Source organism: Doryrhamphus excisus, chromosome 19 (assembly GCF_030265055.1).
Source record: "Doryrhamphus excisus isolate RoL2022-K1 chromosome 19, RoL_Dexc_1.0, whole genome shotgun sequence".
Classification (NCBI taxonomy): Eukaryota; Metazoa; Chordata; class Actinopteri; order Syngnathiformes; family Syngnathidae; genus Doryrhamphus; species Doryrhamphus excisus.
The window spans coordinates 9,160,244-9,174,241 of NC_080484.1; the positions used below are offsets into that span (position 1 = coordinate 9,160,244).

The window sequence follows — 13,998 nt, forward strand, 5'->3', positions numbered from 1 at the left end:
ATGGCGCTTTGCTCTCATTCCCCTTTTTTCACTGCGATGAATTCTCTTCACATCCTCAGGAATGTCTAATTAGCTTATTCCCACCTCTTCATGATGAGCTTACAAGTGCAATATAGGAAGAAGTAGTGGAAGTGATATGACACTGTGGGTCAACAGATACATTCATATGCACCAGGCATTGTCATGTGAGCCACAGGATTGCACTCGAATTTAGGTTTACGTTCAAAGTCGTGCACACGCTGGACCAGAAACACACAGCAAGGAAGTGGTCGGCCATGATTTTCATTAAAATGTAACTACAAGTAACCAAATACTGTGGAATGACAACAGTCCAATGCTGAAAATAGGCTCCAGGTTGTCATGCATGACATCAAAATATCAAGATTTGATCCCAAACGAGAGAAGAATTAGAATACATGTACACCAGACGTTCCAGTACCACATGAAGTGCTGAGCTTATTTTTACACTTGTATGACAATGAAGAGTGACTAACTGAGACACATTAGAAACATTGCAAAATAAACTTTTGCATTACGTTACATCATTAAAGTAATGTTTTTATGTTCAAATGTTGCACGGTGGATGAGTGGTTAGCATGCAGGCCTCACAGCTAGTGGACCCGAGTTCAATTCCACCCTCGGTGTGGAGTTTGCATGTTCTCCCCGTGCATGCGTGGGTTTTCTCCGGCTACTCCGGTTTCCTCCCACATTCCAAAAACATGCTAGGTTAATTAGCGACTCCAAATTGTCCATAGGTATGAATGTGAGTGTGAATGGTTGTTTGTCTATATGTGCCCTGTGATTGGCTGGCCACCAGTCCAGGGTGTACCCCGCCTCTCGACCAAAGACAGCTGGGATAGGCTCTAGCACCCCCCGCGACCCTCATGAGGATACACGGTAGAAAATGAATAAATGAATAGAGGTTGACTAAAAGAGGTTGACTTATTTTTACACCGTAAACACCATGACCGTTCAGATGGATTTATGAAGGTGGCAGTCTTGTTTCAACAGAACAGAACAAGTGACTGGTGTTTGTTGAGCAGCCAGGACACCATGGCATATTAGCGCTATTGATCCTAACATGACTGTATCTCACAGTATAATATCATCTTATGAAGAGTATGTATGATGATATTGAATTATAATATTCATTTTTTGTCATTAATCCGTTCAAAAAGGTCATAGGAAATCCTAAAAGCATAAAAAACCAAAACAATTATTTAATTAGAAATAACGCCAATAAATACAAATAAATGCTAACTTTGCTGTACGAGTTAAAAATATTAAAAAATATTTTGTGGCCACTTGGCCTGAGATGATAATAAATAAATGAATCAATCCATCAAAATTAATGTGATCATTTTGCCGGGCTCAATATATTGCCATATGCATGCGTGTCTGATTTTCCTGATCTCTCGGCTCCAAACAGGCAGGAAGAGAGTTCACTCACTGGTTTCAGCACCTTGGCATAGAACAACGGCATGAACAGAGTGAGTCCTTTTGTCATTCATACGGTCTCTTTGTCCCGGTGTATGGAGGCCATGCCTGTAGCATAGAGTACAGTGCGTTCTATAACCAAATACACCACACAGAGACACACATAATAAAGATGATTAAAGATAAATAACCTCCATGCACTTGCCGGTGACCATACCATCGCTTCTCCCTCATGCTGGGCAGAAATGTCAGGCCTGGACTCCTGCTGGGAAGCACGATTTGTTAAAAACACAATCAAAACAGGGAGATGGGTGGAGGGGGTGGGCTTGGACCAGCAGCAAGGCAAGCCCCCCCGTGGTGGGACACTAACACGACGTCCATGGAGGGTGAATCTTCAGCCGTGCAGCCGCCGCCTGCAGCTCATGAAACCTCACAGAATATTCCAGTTTTTTTTTTCACCATGCCGACAGCTTTGTTTATTCCGAAAAATAACGTTTTTAGAACAGCCAGCTCAGTGGGTTTGGAAAAGCAACCGGAACAAATCATTTGCATCGCGAGGAACCCAGCCAAGTAAACTCACTATGGTGACCTATGACCTGTGAGTCATGTAAGAAATTAGCAGGGATTTGTGGCCATGACAGCCATGCTGACTGAAAAACATCATGTATATTTAAGCACAGGAAACTGATTGATGAATATTATTATTATAAAATATAACATTAAATATTGATTTAGTAGGAATAATTTCATTAATTTAGTTGCACAATAATAGATCAATCACTAAATTAAATTAATTAATTAATATTAGACAGTAATAAATACCTGATTTCTACTTTTATGTGCATTATCTTGGGCCAATGGTATTATATTATGAATGAATTAAATCAATAAAATGAAGGTTTTTAAGTCTGATATTCATCAGCTAGGCTAAACTAGTGTTATAGTTATGAGTCACAATGCTTTACCTGCTGCTTGGGTACACAATCAGGTGTGTCTAAAGTGCGACCGAGGGGCCATTTGGGCCCGTGGCTGTTATTTTATGGGCCTCCTTTGGCATTTTGTAAAAATACACTAAGAAAACAAGAACATTTTATGAAAATAAAGTTTAAATATCAAGGAATATTGAGTGGAGAAGTGGTAAGTTTGCAAGACAAAAATTGTACTGCTATGAAAATAAAGTTTAGGAACTGAATTTATAAGCATACATTTAAAATATTAAAGAAATAAACTTGAAATGTATTGTAATTAACTTAAGATATTAAGTTAAATAATTATACAAAACAATTGACTTTACAAACAATTGTAATTTAAATCAACCTGATGTTGATTCTAATGAACTTAAGATATTAAGTTTAATGGTGGTGCGAAGCAGTTTATGTTTGTGAATTATTTTAAGTTAAATGAACTTGGCTTTTAGTGCATTGTACTTAAAATACCAAGTTCAGTACCTTTAAAGTCTTTAATTTGAATTCACTCAAGTTATCATTTCATTACTTACATTTTTTAGGGCAACCGGTTTCCTCCAATTTTTTTCAACTTATCTGCGTTTATAGTGTAGGAATATTCTGAGAAACAAACAAAACTATAAAGAAAGTTGGAATTTTGGGGGAAAAGTGATAATATTAGGCAACAAAAAGTCATAATATTCTAAGAAAACAATGAATGAGTTGAGTATGTGTGGACATATAGCCCAAGAAATAATCAAGCTAAAGTCCACTCAGCATCAGCAGGGCCTTCGTCTAATTTCCAATTTATGGTTTTATTTATGTGACAGAAATGAGAAAATAATCAAGGGGGTGAATCCTTGCGAGACCAGTAGAAGTCATTTAACGAGGTGCTCCCGCGCAGGCGCACAAGACGAGAACAAGGCAGAAGGAGAAATCTCCAATTATGGCACAATGCAGCATCAATTTCAGGGCTAATTATGTGCGTAATGAGCTCACCATCATGCGTCCGCGCCCCCGTCACAGACCCACCCCCCTCCACCCACCTCCACCTCCCACCACACCCCTCCCTATCCCCCCATGCTCACACACCATCTCTCCCATCTGAGCGCCAGCGATCTAATTAAAAATGTCCATGCAGAGCGGCGCTCTCATCTGATTCCCGCCGTGGAAATTAATCCTCACATAAACGTGTTTGACGGAGGCCCAGCTATGGTGCAGGGGATCTGGACCCGGCCCACACTGTCTCTTTACTCTTTTGCATTTCATACTCAGAAGACGAAAAAAAACTAAAAAAATTAACTTGAAAATCAAGGCACCAATTAGACATCTTTGCATTTTATGCAAGATTAACACATAAAAACCGCATATAACATAGTGACAGTAAAATAAAAATTATTCATACCATTCAAGGTTATGTTTTTTTACGTGGTGGGCAACTCTAACATTCATATATTATACTACACATGTTACACACAACCACCAGACTTCATAAGACACAACAAGGTTATGTCAAGAGTTGAATTATGCATATTGCAGGATTACAATGGATTATGTGGTGGATAATAGTATGCAACTTTTAAGATTTACATTGCAAATGTAAAATGCGCACACAACAATCCAGCTGCATATGTGGTCGATGACTTATTTTGCGTTAAAAAAAGAAGTGCAAACATGTATAAAGCTAATACTATTATGTTATTGATGCTACTATTATATCGTATACATTTTCTCGACGCTCATGTGACAAAATGCTGGCTTTCTTTCTTAGTGTGCGAATCCAGTTCCATCACTAACAGCCAGGCGTAATATGAATAATAATAAACTCATTAAATTAAGTATGAATCATGCTCATACTTGATTCTAAATATTTATGTGTTCTCCATTACTAAACACGACGTGCTTTAAAGCCTTTATGGTTGCTAATTCCCCACCGATGTATATGTGTTTATTCATTTATTATAATTCAACAAAAAAATCATAAAATAAGCTCACTTGTGTGCTGATGTGACATGGCCACAAGTGTCGTGAACGCGCTTTGCAGCATTTAACACTGACGCCCACGAGGAAGCATCCAATCACAAACAGGGGTTCTGGGCCGAGGGCCAATCGGAGCGAAGAGGGGGCGTGCCCAGTGCCGCTCCTGAGAGGGACGTTGAGGAAGTGGAGGAGAGGAGGCTTGTTTGGGGCACGAATGCCACTCGTTGCGCGTCCCTATAATTTGGGGAGGTGTATGCAGCGCACGGCCCGGTGTTCGCCTTTCCAGGTGGAACTCCAGGAGGAGCTGAAAAGAGGGGGGAACTTAACTGGGACGACTCGGCCAACCTGGATCAGGACAGGTGAAATTCCCAGCAGGCTATACACTGTAAGATCGATTCACATGACGAGGGAACGTCTTAGTCGGCAGCCATGCCAACTATAGACCACCATTGCTTTTTATTCGAAATTAACTCATTTATACACCATTTAACTATATAAAGTATTGTTTTTACAATATATATATATGTATATCACCGAATGTATTTTATTGCAATATTTGAGTAGAATAAATACAGCGTGTTTTACAATAATGGGATATTTTTATTATTTTATTTCTGTATTTTCTTTTTATATATTACCTGTCACACTTATTTTAACTGTTTTTTCTGTATTACAATTCGGAGGTGTAATATAGGCTATATTGTTATGTTTAAAAACAACCAAATTAAGAATGTAAATTGACGTTTTTCACCAATCATTTTAAATAATATGCAATAATATTGTGATTTTATGCTGCAGGTGATGGATGCAAGCCACTACTGAGGATGCATGACTATGCAGCCCATCTAAGGAATACCAAACACACTGGATTCCATATTTAATGCACATATTTTCTCTTGACAAGACCAATTTAAAACAAAAACAAAACAAAACAATATAGTTACCATGACGAGGAGGCTGATGTGAAGGAGCAACAGAGCCGCATGCAAGCCAAGAGCCATCAGTGACCACCAGCACAGAAATGAAGGAGAAGTCCAAAACGGCAGCAAGGACTAGACGGGAAAAGGAGAACAGTGAATTTTATGAACTGGCCAAAATGCTGCCTTTACCGTCGGCCATTACATCCCAACTGGACAAAGCGTCCATCATTAGATTGACCACAAGCTACCTGAAGATGAGGATAGTCTTCCCGCAGGGTGAGCCACCATGCACCCATTCATTTTATTCACATTCTAATATTATTCCTGCAATTCTATTTATTTTTAATACAATACAACACTAATAATAATAATAATAGACACTTATTCCAATACAGTAAGGCCCAATATATATTTTCAAACCAGACAATGATAAAAAAAATACATGCATGGAGAATAAATAGCAAGAAAAAGACCTCCATCCTCATCTTTTTTTTTCCACGCTTCCACCCTTCAGCTCTCTGCAGGCTGCACGCTGCTGCGTGACTGCGAACCAGACGCAGTTATTATGGCGAGGCCCTGCAGGGCTTCTAATCACCTTAAGACCACACCATCAATGCTATATAAGCTCTGCCACATAGCTCTCTCTATATCTATATACATACAAGCAAAACATAACATAGCTCATATCATTCAATCAACATGCAACATAATATGCAGCTTTTTTTTTTACAAACCCTCCTCCTCTCCAGACAGGATAATTACAGTGGATTTATAGATATTTCTTTTTTTTTCTTGCACATGAAAACAGATGGAGGCATTTTAATACAGTATTCAGAATTCCGATTGGAAAAAAATAACCAGCCACCACAAATTATTATTAAACAATAGAAAATTGTGTTATTGTGCACTTTATGTCGTTCAGAATACTTTTTAAATGTGCTATTCAGAATTATATTGTATTGTAATTGTAATGTAAATACCGCAATAGACACGCTCTGTAAATGCAAAATAGTGTGTCATTTTCCTTCAATGGGATCATTAAATGGACAACTTATGGACACATCATGCTGTGTTAATTTAGCATGGCGGAGATTATTTATAAATATTATTTTTTAACTCATATGTATTAATACATTTTGGGTTTGTTTCGTTTTTTTTAATAGTCACACGTTATAGTTTTTTTTCTATTAATGTTTTATTATGATTGTGATTATTTGATTTTATTTTTGCAGGTTTGGGCGAAGCTTGGGGTGTTACAAATCGAACGAGATCTTTGGATAACATTGGACGGGAGCTGGGCTCTCATTTATTGCAGGTCTAACTTAATAAATTATTATTATTCATTATTATTATTATTATTATTAAATGTGCTTTAACTGTTTCTTGTTCATCCACAGACATTGGATGGCTTTATATTCGTTGTAGCCCCAGATGGGAAAATTATGTACATTTCAGAGACAGCTTCTGTCCATTTAGGACTGTCCCAGGTCTGATTTTATTTTTATTGATATATTTTTCAATGATATTTTACGCTAAACCATCGAATGTGTTCATAATTTGACTTGTTCTCCACAGGTAGAGTTGACCGGAAATAGTATTTATGAATACGTGCACCCTGCAGACCATGATGAGATGACAGCGGTTCTGACGCCCCATCAGCCCTACCATTCACATTTTGTACAAGGTAAAAAAATAATTCAACAATTAATCATATTCAAAGTAATTATTCGTGTCTATTTATTGTGTCGTGAGCGTGACAAGCGGCGGCAACCACTGGAATAGAAGAGTCAGTGTTAAAGTGACGCACGATTGACGCATAGTATGCGTTAATGTCAGCGCAACAGCATATGTACACATCTGGAAGTATTCAGTTAATTTTTTTCTAGACATATTTGTATGTATATTTTTGTATTTTTTGTGTTTTTTGCAAAATGTACATTTTTATGTGGCTTATTTTTTTATTTTTAGGAAATAAAAAAATATGGATTATTTATTTCTTACAGAGTATGAAGTGGAGCGATCTTTTTTCCTGAGAATGAAATGTGTGTTGGCCAAAAGAAATGCAGGCCTCACCAGTGGTGGATACAAGGTACAAATAAATAGATATTTTTCAATGATTAAATATATTAATTCATAATTCAAATTATTATGATAAATTATAATGTTATTATTCATATTTTTTGTCTTCAAATCTCATTGGCTGCTCTTAAACAGGTGATCCACTGCAGCGGCTACCTGAAGATCCGTCAGTATAGTTTGGACATGGCACCTTTTGAGGGCTGCTACCAAAACGTGGGCCTGGTGGCGGTGGGACACTCTCTACCCCCCAGTGCTGTCACAGAAATCAAACTGCACAGCAACATGTTCATGTTCAGAGCCAGTCTGGACATGAAGCTCATCTTCCTCGACTCCAGGTGAGCTATATCACTATTCCGATCATTAGTTAGTATCACCAGGAAAACTATACCAGATATTATTAAAATGGTAATAAACGGGGAGTTTTTAACCCCAGTATGATTACTTCCCCACAGGGTTGCCGAGCTGACAGGTTACGAGCCGCAAGACCTGATTGAGAAAACTCTTTACCATCACGTCCACAGCTGTGACATCTTCCACCTCCGCTGTGCCCACCACCTCCGTGAGTTAGCTATACGTGCGTCGACACATGTGTACCATTACACACACAAACAGGCTAATCCTTTTCATCTGTGATTCTTTTTATCTCCCCCTCAGTGCTGGTAAAGGGCCAAGTCACCACTAAGTATTACCGTTTCCTGGCCAAGCACGGCGGATGGGTGTGGGTGCAGAGTTACGCGACTATCGTCCACAACAGCAGGTCGTCGAGACCCCACTGCATCGTCAGCGTCAACTACGTTCTTACGTAAGTCTGCACTGTGATTGGTGTACGAGTATGTTTATGGAACTCAAATGTGTTACATTAAATTAAAAAAGATTGAAAGTTTGAAAGGGTATCGTAGGGGAAGAGCAGCTACCACCAGATTACCCAGCATGCTTTGCGGTCATGTATGCGAGTATTGCTTTGCATGCATGTAAGCATTATTTTGATACCTGCGTAATCTCTGTAGTGCAGTTGCATTGTGTATTCCATTCGCGTGTTGGTTTTGTTTACATCGGGTCTGAGACCCATTTCTGTGACCCAATTCAGATTTAGACTTGTGTTGGGTAAGCAGAACCAAAAAAAAAAACATGGATATCCAAATAAACCTGTCTGCCAAACTGTATGCAGTGTAAGTCAACAGATCAGACGTTTGACGACACACTTCCTCGTGTGTTGGGTGAATTGGGTGGCTGCACAGCGGACGAGTGGTTAGCACACAGCCCTCACAGCTAGGAGTTGATTTCCACCCTCGGCCATCTCTGTGTTGAGTTTGCATGTTGTCCCCGTGCAGCGTGGGTTTTCTCCCACATTCCAAAAACATGCTAGGTTAATTGGTGACTCCAAATTGTCCATAGGTATGAATGTGAGTGTGAATGGTTGTTTGTCTATGTATGTGCCCTGTGATTGGTTGGCGAATAGTCGAGGGTGCACCCTCCAGCGACCCTTGTTGCATTGGGATTCTATTTTAATCAAGTTTGGATCATATGTAGATTTAAAAAATTGCTATAAATGATTTTTGCCTAACAGGATGAGATTAGAATATCAGTGACAGACACACCCGTGGTATATCAATTTCAGAGCAAACAAAAGTTTATTTACTTCCTCTGTGTCAAAAAACCCAGTGTCACTTTGTTTACCTGCTGTTTTGGTGTGTGTGTATGTAGTTTATTTCAGGTTTTTCAGTGAATGTCAGCCCCGGTGGTATCAAATGTGGGTCACTTGAAAGTAAATGTAAACAAATCATCCAAAACATGAAGCCAGCATAGAAATACCTGACTGCACAACAGCCGTATATGCAGTATATAGTTATATATGTAGCCCTCTTGAGACAAATCCACAAAACACTGCAGACGCGGGCTCAGGGAAGTTGTTGTTATGAGAGCACAAATCAAACTCAGAGCCTCGGAGACAAGCAAGACAAACATCAGGGTTGAACCCCATCAAAAAACCTCTATTGCGGCCATCGATCCGCAGTGTAAAGAAAGCAAAGTCGATCGAACGGTGAACTAGGAATCAATAGCTATCTCCCAGCTAGTGCACATGTTGTGAGCTTTTCCTCATCCACGTGTTTCGCCTTAGTCCGTGTGCATGTATGCCATTTGAAGCAACATTTTAGCATTAGAAAGAAAAAAACAATTCCATGCAAGGGCTCATTAAAAAAGAAAAAAAAAGTAAGGTGTTTCACTGGTGGTGTGAAGTGCTCTGACATTGACCCCGAGGTGGAATTCGGCTAACACAGCTGAGTTTGCACAATGGCCCGACATTATTGGCTCAGCCACGGAGTCAGCAGGGCGCAGATAGGATGCAGCCCCAAAGCAACCATACCTTGCAAGAGCAAATAACACTCACTCTCTGGTGGCTATCCAAACACAGCCTTTCTCCCAAGGTGTTGCACATAAAGAATGGGTTGTATTTAGAGTTCTATTAAAGAGGGTGGCTGCACGGGGTCAGCAATGGGGCACAGGGTTTAAAATGCCAGGCAGCTGCTGTTACATACTGTTGATGTGATAAGTTATAATAGGCTCATGTTTGCTGAGCACTTGACACGGGAACCTTGTCGCTCCCTCCTGCACTGACACCTCGGTTTCAGTTCCGCCTCAGGATGATGTATTAAATCGTCCAACGCCACTTTGCGCTATAAATACACGTACATGAAGTCTACACTGGTCCAGGAACTAAAGGAGGGGTGCAAAAAATGGTCTGTATGGATGTAAATTAGCCATGGTGTCCAAGATTTCTAGGCCGGGCTTAATTCATGTCCAACCAGGTTTCAGCAGCTTGACAATCTTGACCATAGAACAACGGCATGAACGGAGTGAGCCCTTTTGATGGGGCCACTAGCATACACAAAAATTGCAGAAGAGTGTAACGTCGAATCATTTTTTTCATTGTACTTTTCTTAAAAGTAAACTCAAGTAAAGTAAACTAAACTGTCTCTTACTGGATTATCATTATTATTATTTCATTATTATTATTATTAAAGACCGCCATCTTTGGGTCTGTAAAAGTCCAACAGTATACAATTTCTCAACATTTTTAAATAAGTTTCAGAAGGGTTAGGGTTTGTGTCGGCCAAAACCTAGCCTTGATGCTGAAATTTAGTAAGCCCAACTGAGAGCACAACGTTTTGTCTGTAGCTTTCAAGTGTCTCTAACAGATTGTGTGGCTCCAAAAACGCTATTGTGTACTTTATGGACTTTTTAGAACTACACTGTAAGCCTGCACTTGTTCAACATAACATTAAGAAGTGAGACGGCAGGAGAGAAACATTAACAGCACTAGCACCGAGCTTTATTTTAAGATTTGAAGTGAAGCCTGATTGTTGCGGGGTTCTTATTTTGCTGAATAATCTTGGAAAAACCAAGCTTCAGTGAAGGACATATTGGACTAAGGGCTAAATACTATGTAATCCCATCACTTCACAGGGTCAGTTCATCCCAGGATATTAGGATAAATATGAGAGTAAGCTTTTCTTCTCTATTAGAGTAAACCTCGGATATATCGGACTCGGATATATCAGAAATTCGCTCACAACGGACAGATAAAAAAGAACCGATTTTTCTGTAATGCATTTCCAATAAAAATTCATTGCTTATATCGGATTTTTTATAACGGATTTCGCCTATTTCGGACAAAATCTCCAGTCCCGTTCCAATGCATTTCCATTAAATTTCCCTCGCATATATCGGATGGCCGCATCGTTATGCTAATCTTGTTGATGTCACTGGCTATTGTCTTTCTCCTGGCTCCAGATTTAGGACAAATATAAAAGTGAGTGACGTCAATAATACTAGCACAGCAGTGAATGAGATCTTAACCTCACTATTGGAAATAACATAGGCCTGACGGGCGTAACAGGGCCTAGCTTAATTAACAATTTGTTATGCTCAGAGTCCAATAAAGTTAAATTCTCATTACCTTACGTCTCTTTTCATTGCCCAGTCCAGGTACATTGGAAACATAGTCAAGGAAGTGCCTTTTTATAACGGATAAAATCCGATTTACGCATATACCGGATATAAATCCGATATATGCGTAAAATGGACATTTTCTGGTATACACATAACGGATTTCGCTTATATCGGACAAAACCAGTGGGAACAATTGAATCTGATATATCCGAGGTTTACTGTACTAACATTGTTTACCATAATTTTGCATGACAGGGACACAGAATACAAGGGAATGCAGCTGTCCCTGGACCAAATGAGCCCTACCAAGCCTGCTTTCCCTTACATTGACAGTCTGAGTGAAGACAGGAAGAGCACAAAGTCACGTCTGACCCAAGCAAAGGCCAAAGCCCGAGTGTCACCCTACCCGCAGGTAATAAACAGTTTCTATTATAGAATTGACGAGACTAGACAAGGGAATCTTCCAGTCATAATTTCCTTCTGTCTTTGCAGCAGTTCTCAGCGTTCAACCCAGAGCGTTCCGAGTCAGACCAGGACAGCCAATGGGGAGGGAGCCCGCTGACGGAGTCGGCCTCGCCTCAGCTGTTGGATCCTAGCGAGGCCGCCGAGGCATCGTGTGCCTACAGACTGTATCCAGAATCAGGCTCTCTGTGCTACGGTCTGGGTCTTTTGGAGGAAGATCTCGCACATGCTCAGACTCGTCCTCACGCGGCCGCCTGCGATCGAGCACGATGTCAAAGCGGACGCTACTTCTTGGGAGCTCCCCAATCGGGAAGAGAGATGTGGTGGGACGCCACCCGCTCCGTGCTGTCTTTACCGAAACCATCTGCAGAGAACAGCGAAGGCTACGAAATCACGTCCTACCACGGAGCCTTTCACGGTGAGGTGTTAGGGTTGAGGCCGCAACCATCTGTCTCTGAAAATAGCTCTGGCCTCAATGCCCCTGGTAGCTGTTTTCCAAATGTTATTATGGGACATGCTAAGTTGTTTATGCCGTCTCTTGCCAGTGTGTCGATTGCTACCATCTGTTCAAAAATTACCTCAAATTGAAAGCCAAGTAATTTCACAATGGACACCATTGCCAAACATTCTATTCCATTCCATGTAGACATACAGACTCGATGTAATCTCTGACTATGTACTCACGTCTTTCGCTTGTTTAAATAGGACGAGGCCACTGGGATGAAGATAGCGTCATGAGTTCTCCGGATGGCGGAGGGTCCACCAGTGATTCGGGTGAGCGCTACCACCAGGACCACTTCCAAGGTAGTCCTCGAGAGCCCAGCAAGATGGAGACCCTCATCCGTGCCACACAGCAGATGATCAAAGAGGAAGAGAGTCGCCTGCAGCAGCACAAACCCCCTTTGGACGTTTCAAGCCTCACCAAGTCTCACAGTCCGTGTTTTACCTCCTCCCTACCTCATCACTCGCAGCTCAGCATGCCAAGCGTAGTCTGCCGAGGCCCAGGAGCCCAGAGCATCGACCTTCCCTCTGAACGCCTCCATCATCGGATCAAACCGCCAGGTCCTCACGAAAACAACGACGAAAACACAACCAGTCCTGGTTCCCTGTCTCGCATCAGCAGCCCCAGCTCTGACGGCATCCCCAGGTCCGGTCTCCCCCTCACCAAAGACTACATGCAGACCGATCTGTCCCCGCATGCGTCACAACCACAAGGGAGCCTTCTGCTCTATCCATCCCAGGAGAGGCAGCCTCTAGACAGGCAAGCGGCATACGCATTGACTGGGTACTCCCTGGAACACCTGTATGACCCAGAGAACCTAAGGAATTACTCCGGACTTGCTTGTGGAGGAGTCCAGTACGATGTGGCGACACACATGAGGATGCAGGCGGAGCAGATGCAGGGACACAAAGCCACCTCTGTGATTATAACCAACGGGAGCTGACAATATCTGACACTGATAGGTCCTGTTCTCTAAAGCATGGGAAGATTATCTACGCTGAGGGATTGTTCTTGACACTGGAGCATGCTCTTTTCCAAGAATGTTCATGAACTGATCACAAAGCCAAGAGGCAAAGGTCGAGGTTTTTTTTTTCCCCCCTTCTACATATATGGGGAGAAGAGTGTTATTTTAATGGCAGTGAACTGAATTCCCTTCCTCCTGCAGAGGCGACCGACGTTCCGAGTCTGGTTAAACATCAAGCCGATGTTTGCAGCACGAATGTCTCATGCGCAATTGGCTTTGTTGGTTAATCTATCGCGGATTTCCAGTGGCCGTAAGAGAATGTGTTGCTCCATCGCCCTTTCACCTGAGAACTCCATTGCACAGAAAAGTAGGAATAATGTTTCACACAAACATGGGAAAGCATTTCACCAGTGTATAATGTTGATGGTTCTTTGTATTTTTTTTGTCTTTAGCTAATTTCCTGTCCAAAAAGAGTAGTTTCAAGCTAAATGCTTCTGATTGTAAAACTTTCACACGTCCAAAATATTATTCATGTATATATCACTTTAAAACAATGTTTACATATCAGGATATAAACGTCCCCATGTTTTTACCTCATTAGCATAGCAAGTACAATATGCTTTGAAATCCTGCTTCACACACAAATTGTTTGTCATAACTAAAATGTGTTGAATGTTTTCTCTTATTATTTAATTTATAATGTAAATATCTCACAATCTTTGGACAAGACGTGATGAGATTATTTATTGGTTTAAAAAA

General features: G+C 40.8%; 1 protein-coding gene across 1 annotated transcript; it reads left to right on the forward strand.

The window, feature by feature from the left end:
• The first annotated feature begins 4,597 nt into the window (after positions 1 to 4,597).
• On the forward strand, positions 4,598 to 13,766 carry LOC131107495 (single-minded homolog 1-like). The gene is made up of 12 exons (XM_058057593.1): positions 4,598 to 4,720; positions 5,160 to 5,557; positions 6,514 to 6,596; positions 6,679 to 6,768; positions 6,857 to 6,965; positions 7,285 to 7,370; positions 7,496 to 7,695; positions 7,813 to 7,919; positions 8,015 to 8,162; positions 11,567 to 11,723; positions 11,804 to 12,191; positions 12,479 to 13,766. The coding sequence occupies exons 2-12, from the start codon at positions 5,383 to 5,385 to the stop codon at positions 13,216 to 13,218; spliced, it is 2,283 nt and encodes a 760-aa protein (XP_057913576.1). The 5' UTR covers positions 4,598 to 4,720; positions 5,160 to 5,382; the 3' UTR covers positions 13,219 to 13,766.
• Positions 13,767 to 13,998: the final 232 nt, after the last annotated feature.

Bases quoted from the DNA above. Each gene is read 5' to 3' on its own strand.
- LOC131107495 (XM_058057593.1), top strand. From the start codon at position 5,383: ATGAAGGAGAAGTCCAAAACGGCAGCAAGGACTAGACGGGAAAAGGAG. The intron at 7,371-7,495 runs GTACAAATAAAT...GCTCTTAAACAG, and splicing joins TCACCAGTGGTGGATACAAG to GTGATCCACTGCAGCGGCTA. The intron at 11,724-11,803 runs GTAATAAACAGT...CTGTCTTTGCAG, and splicing joins GAGTGTCACCCTACCCGCAG to CAGTTCTCAGCGTTCAACCC.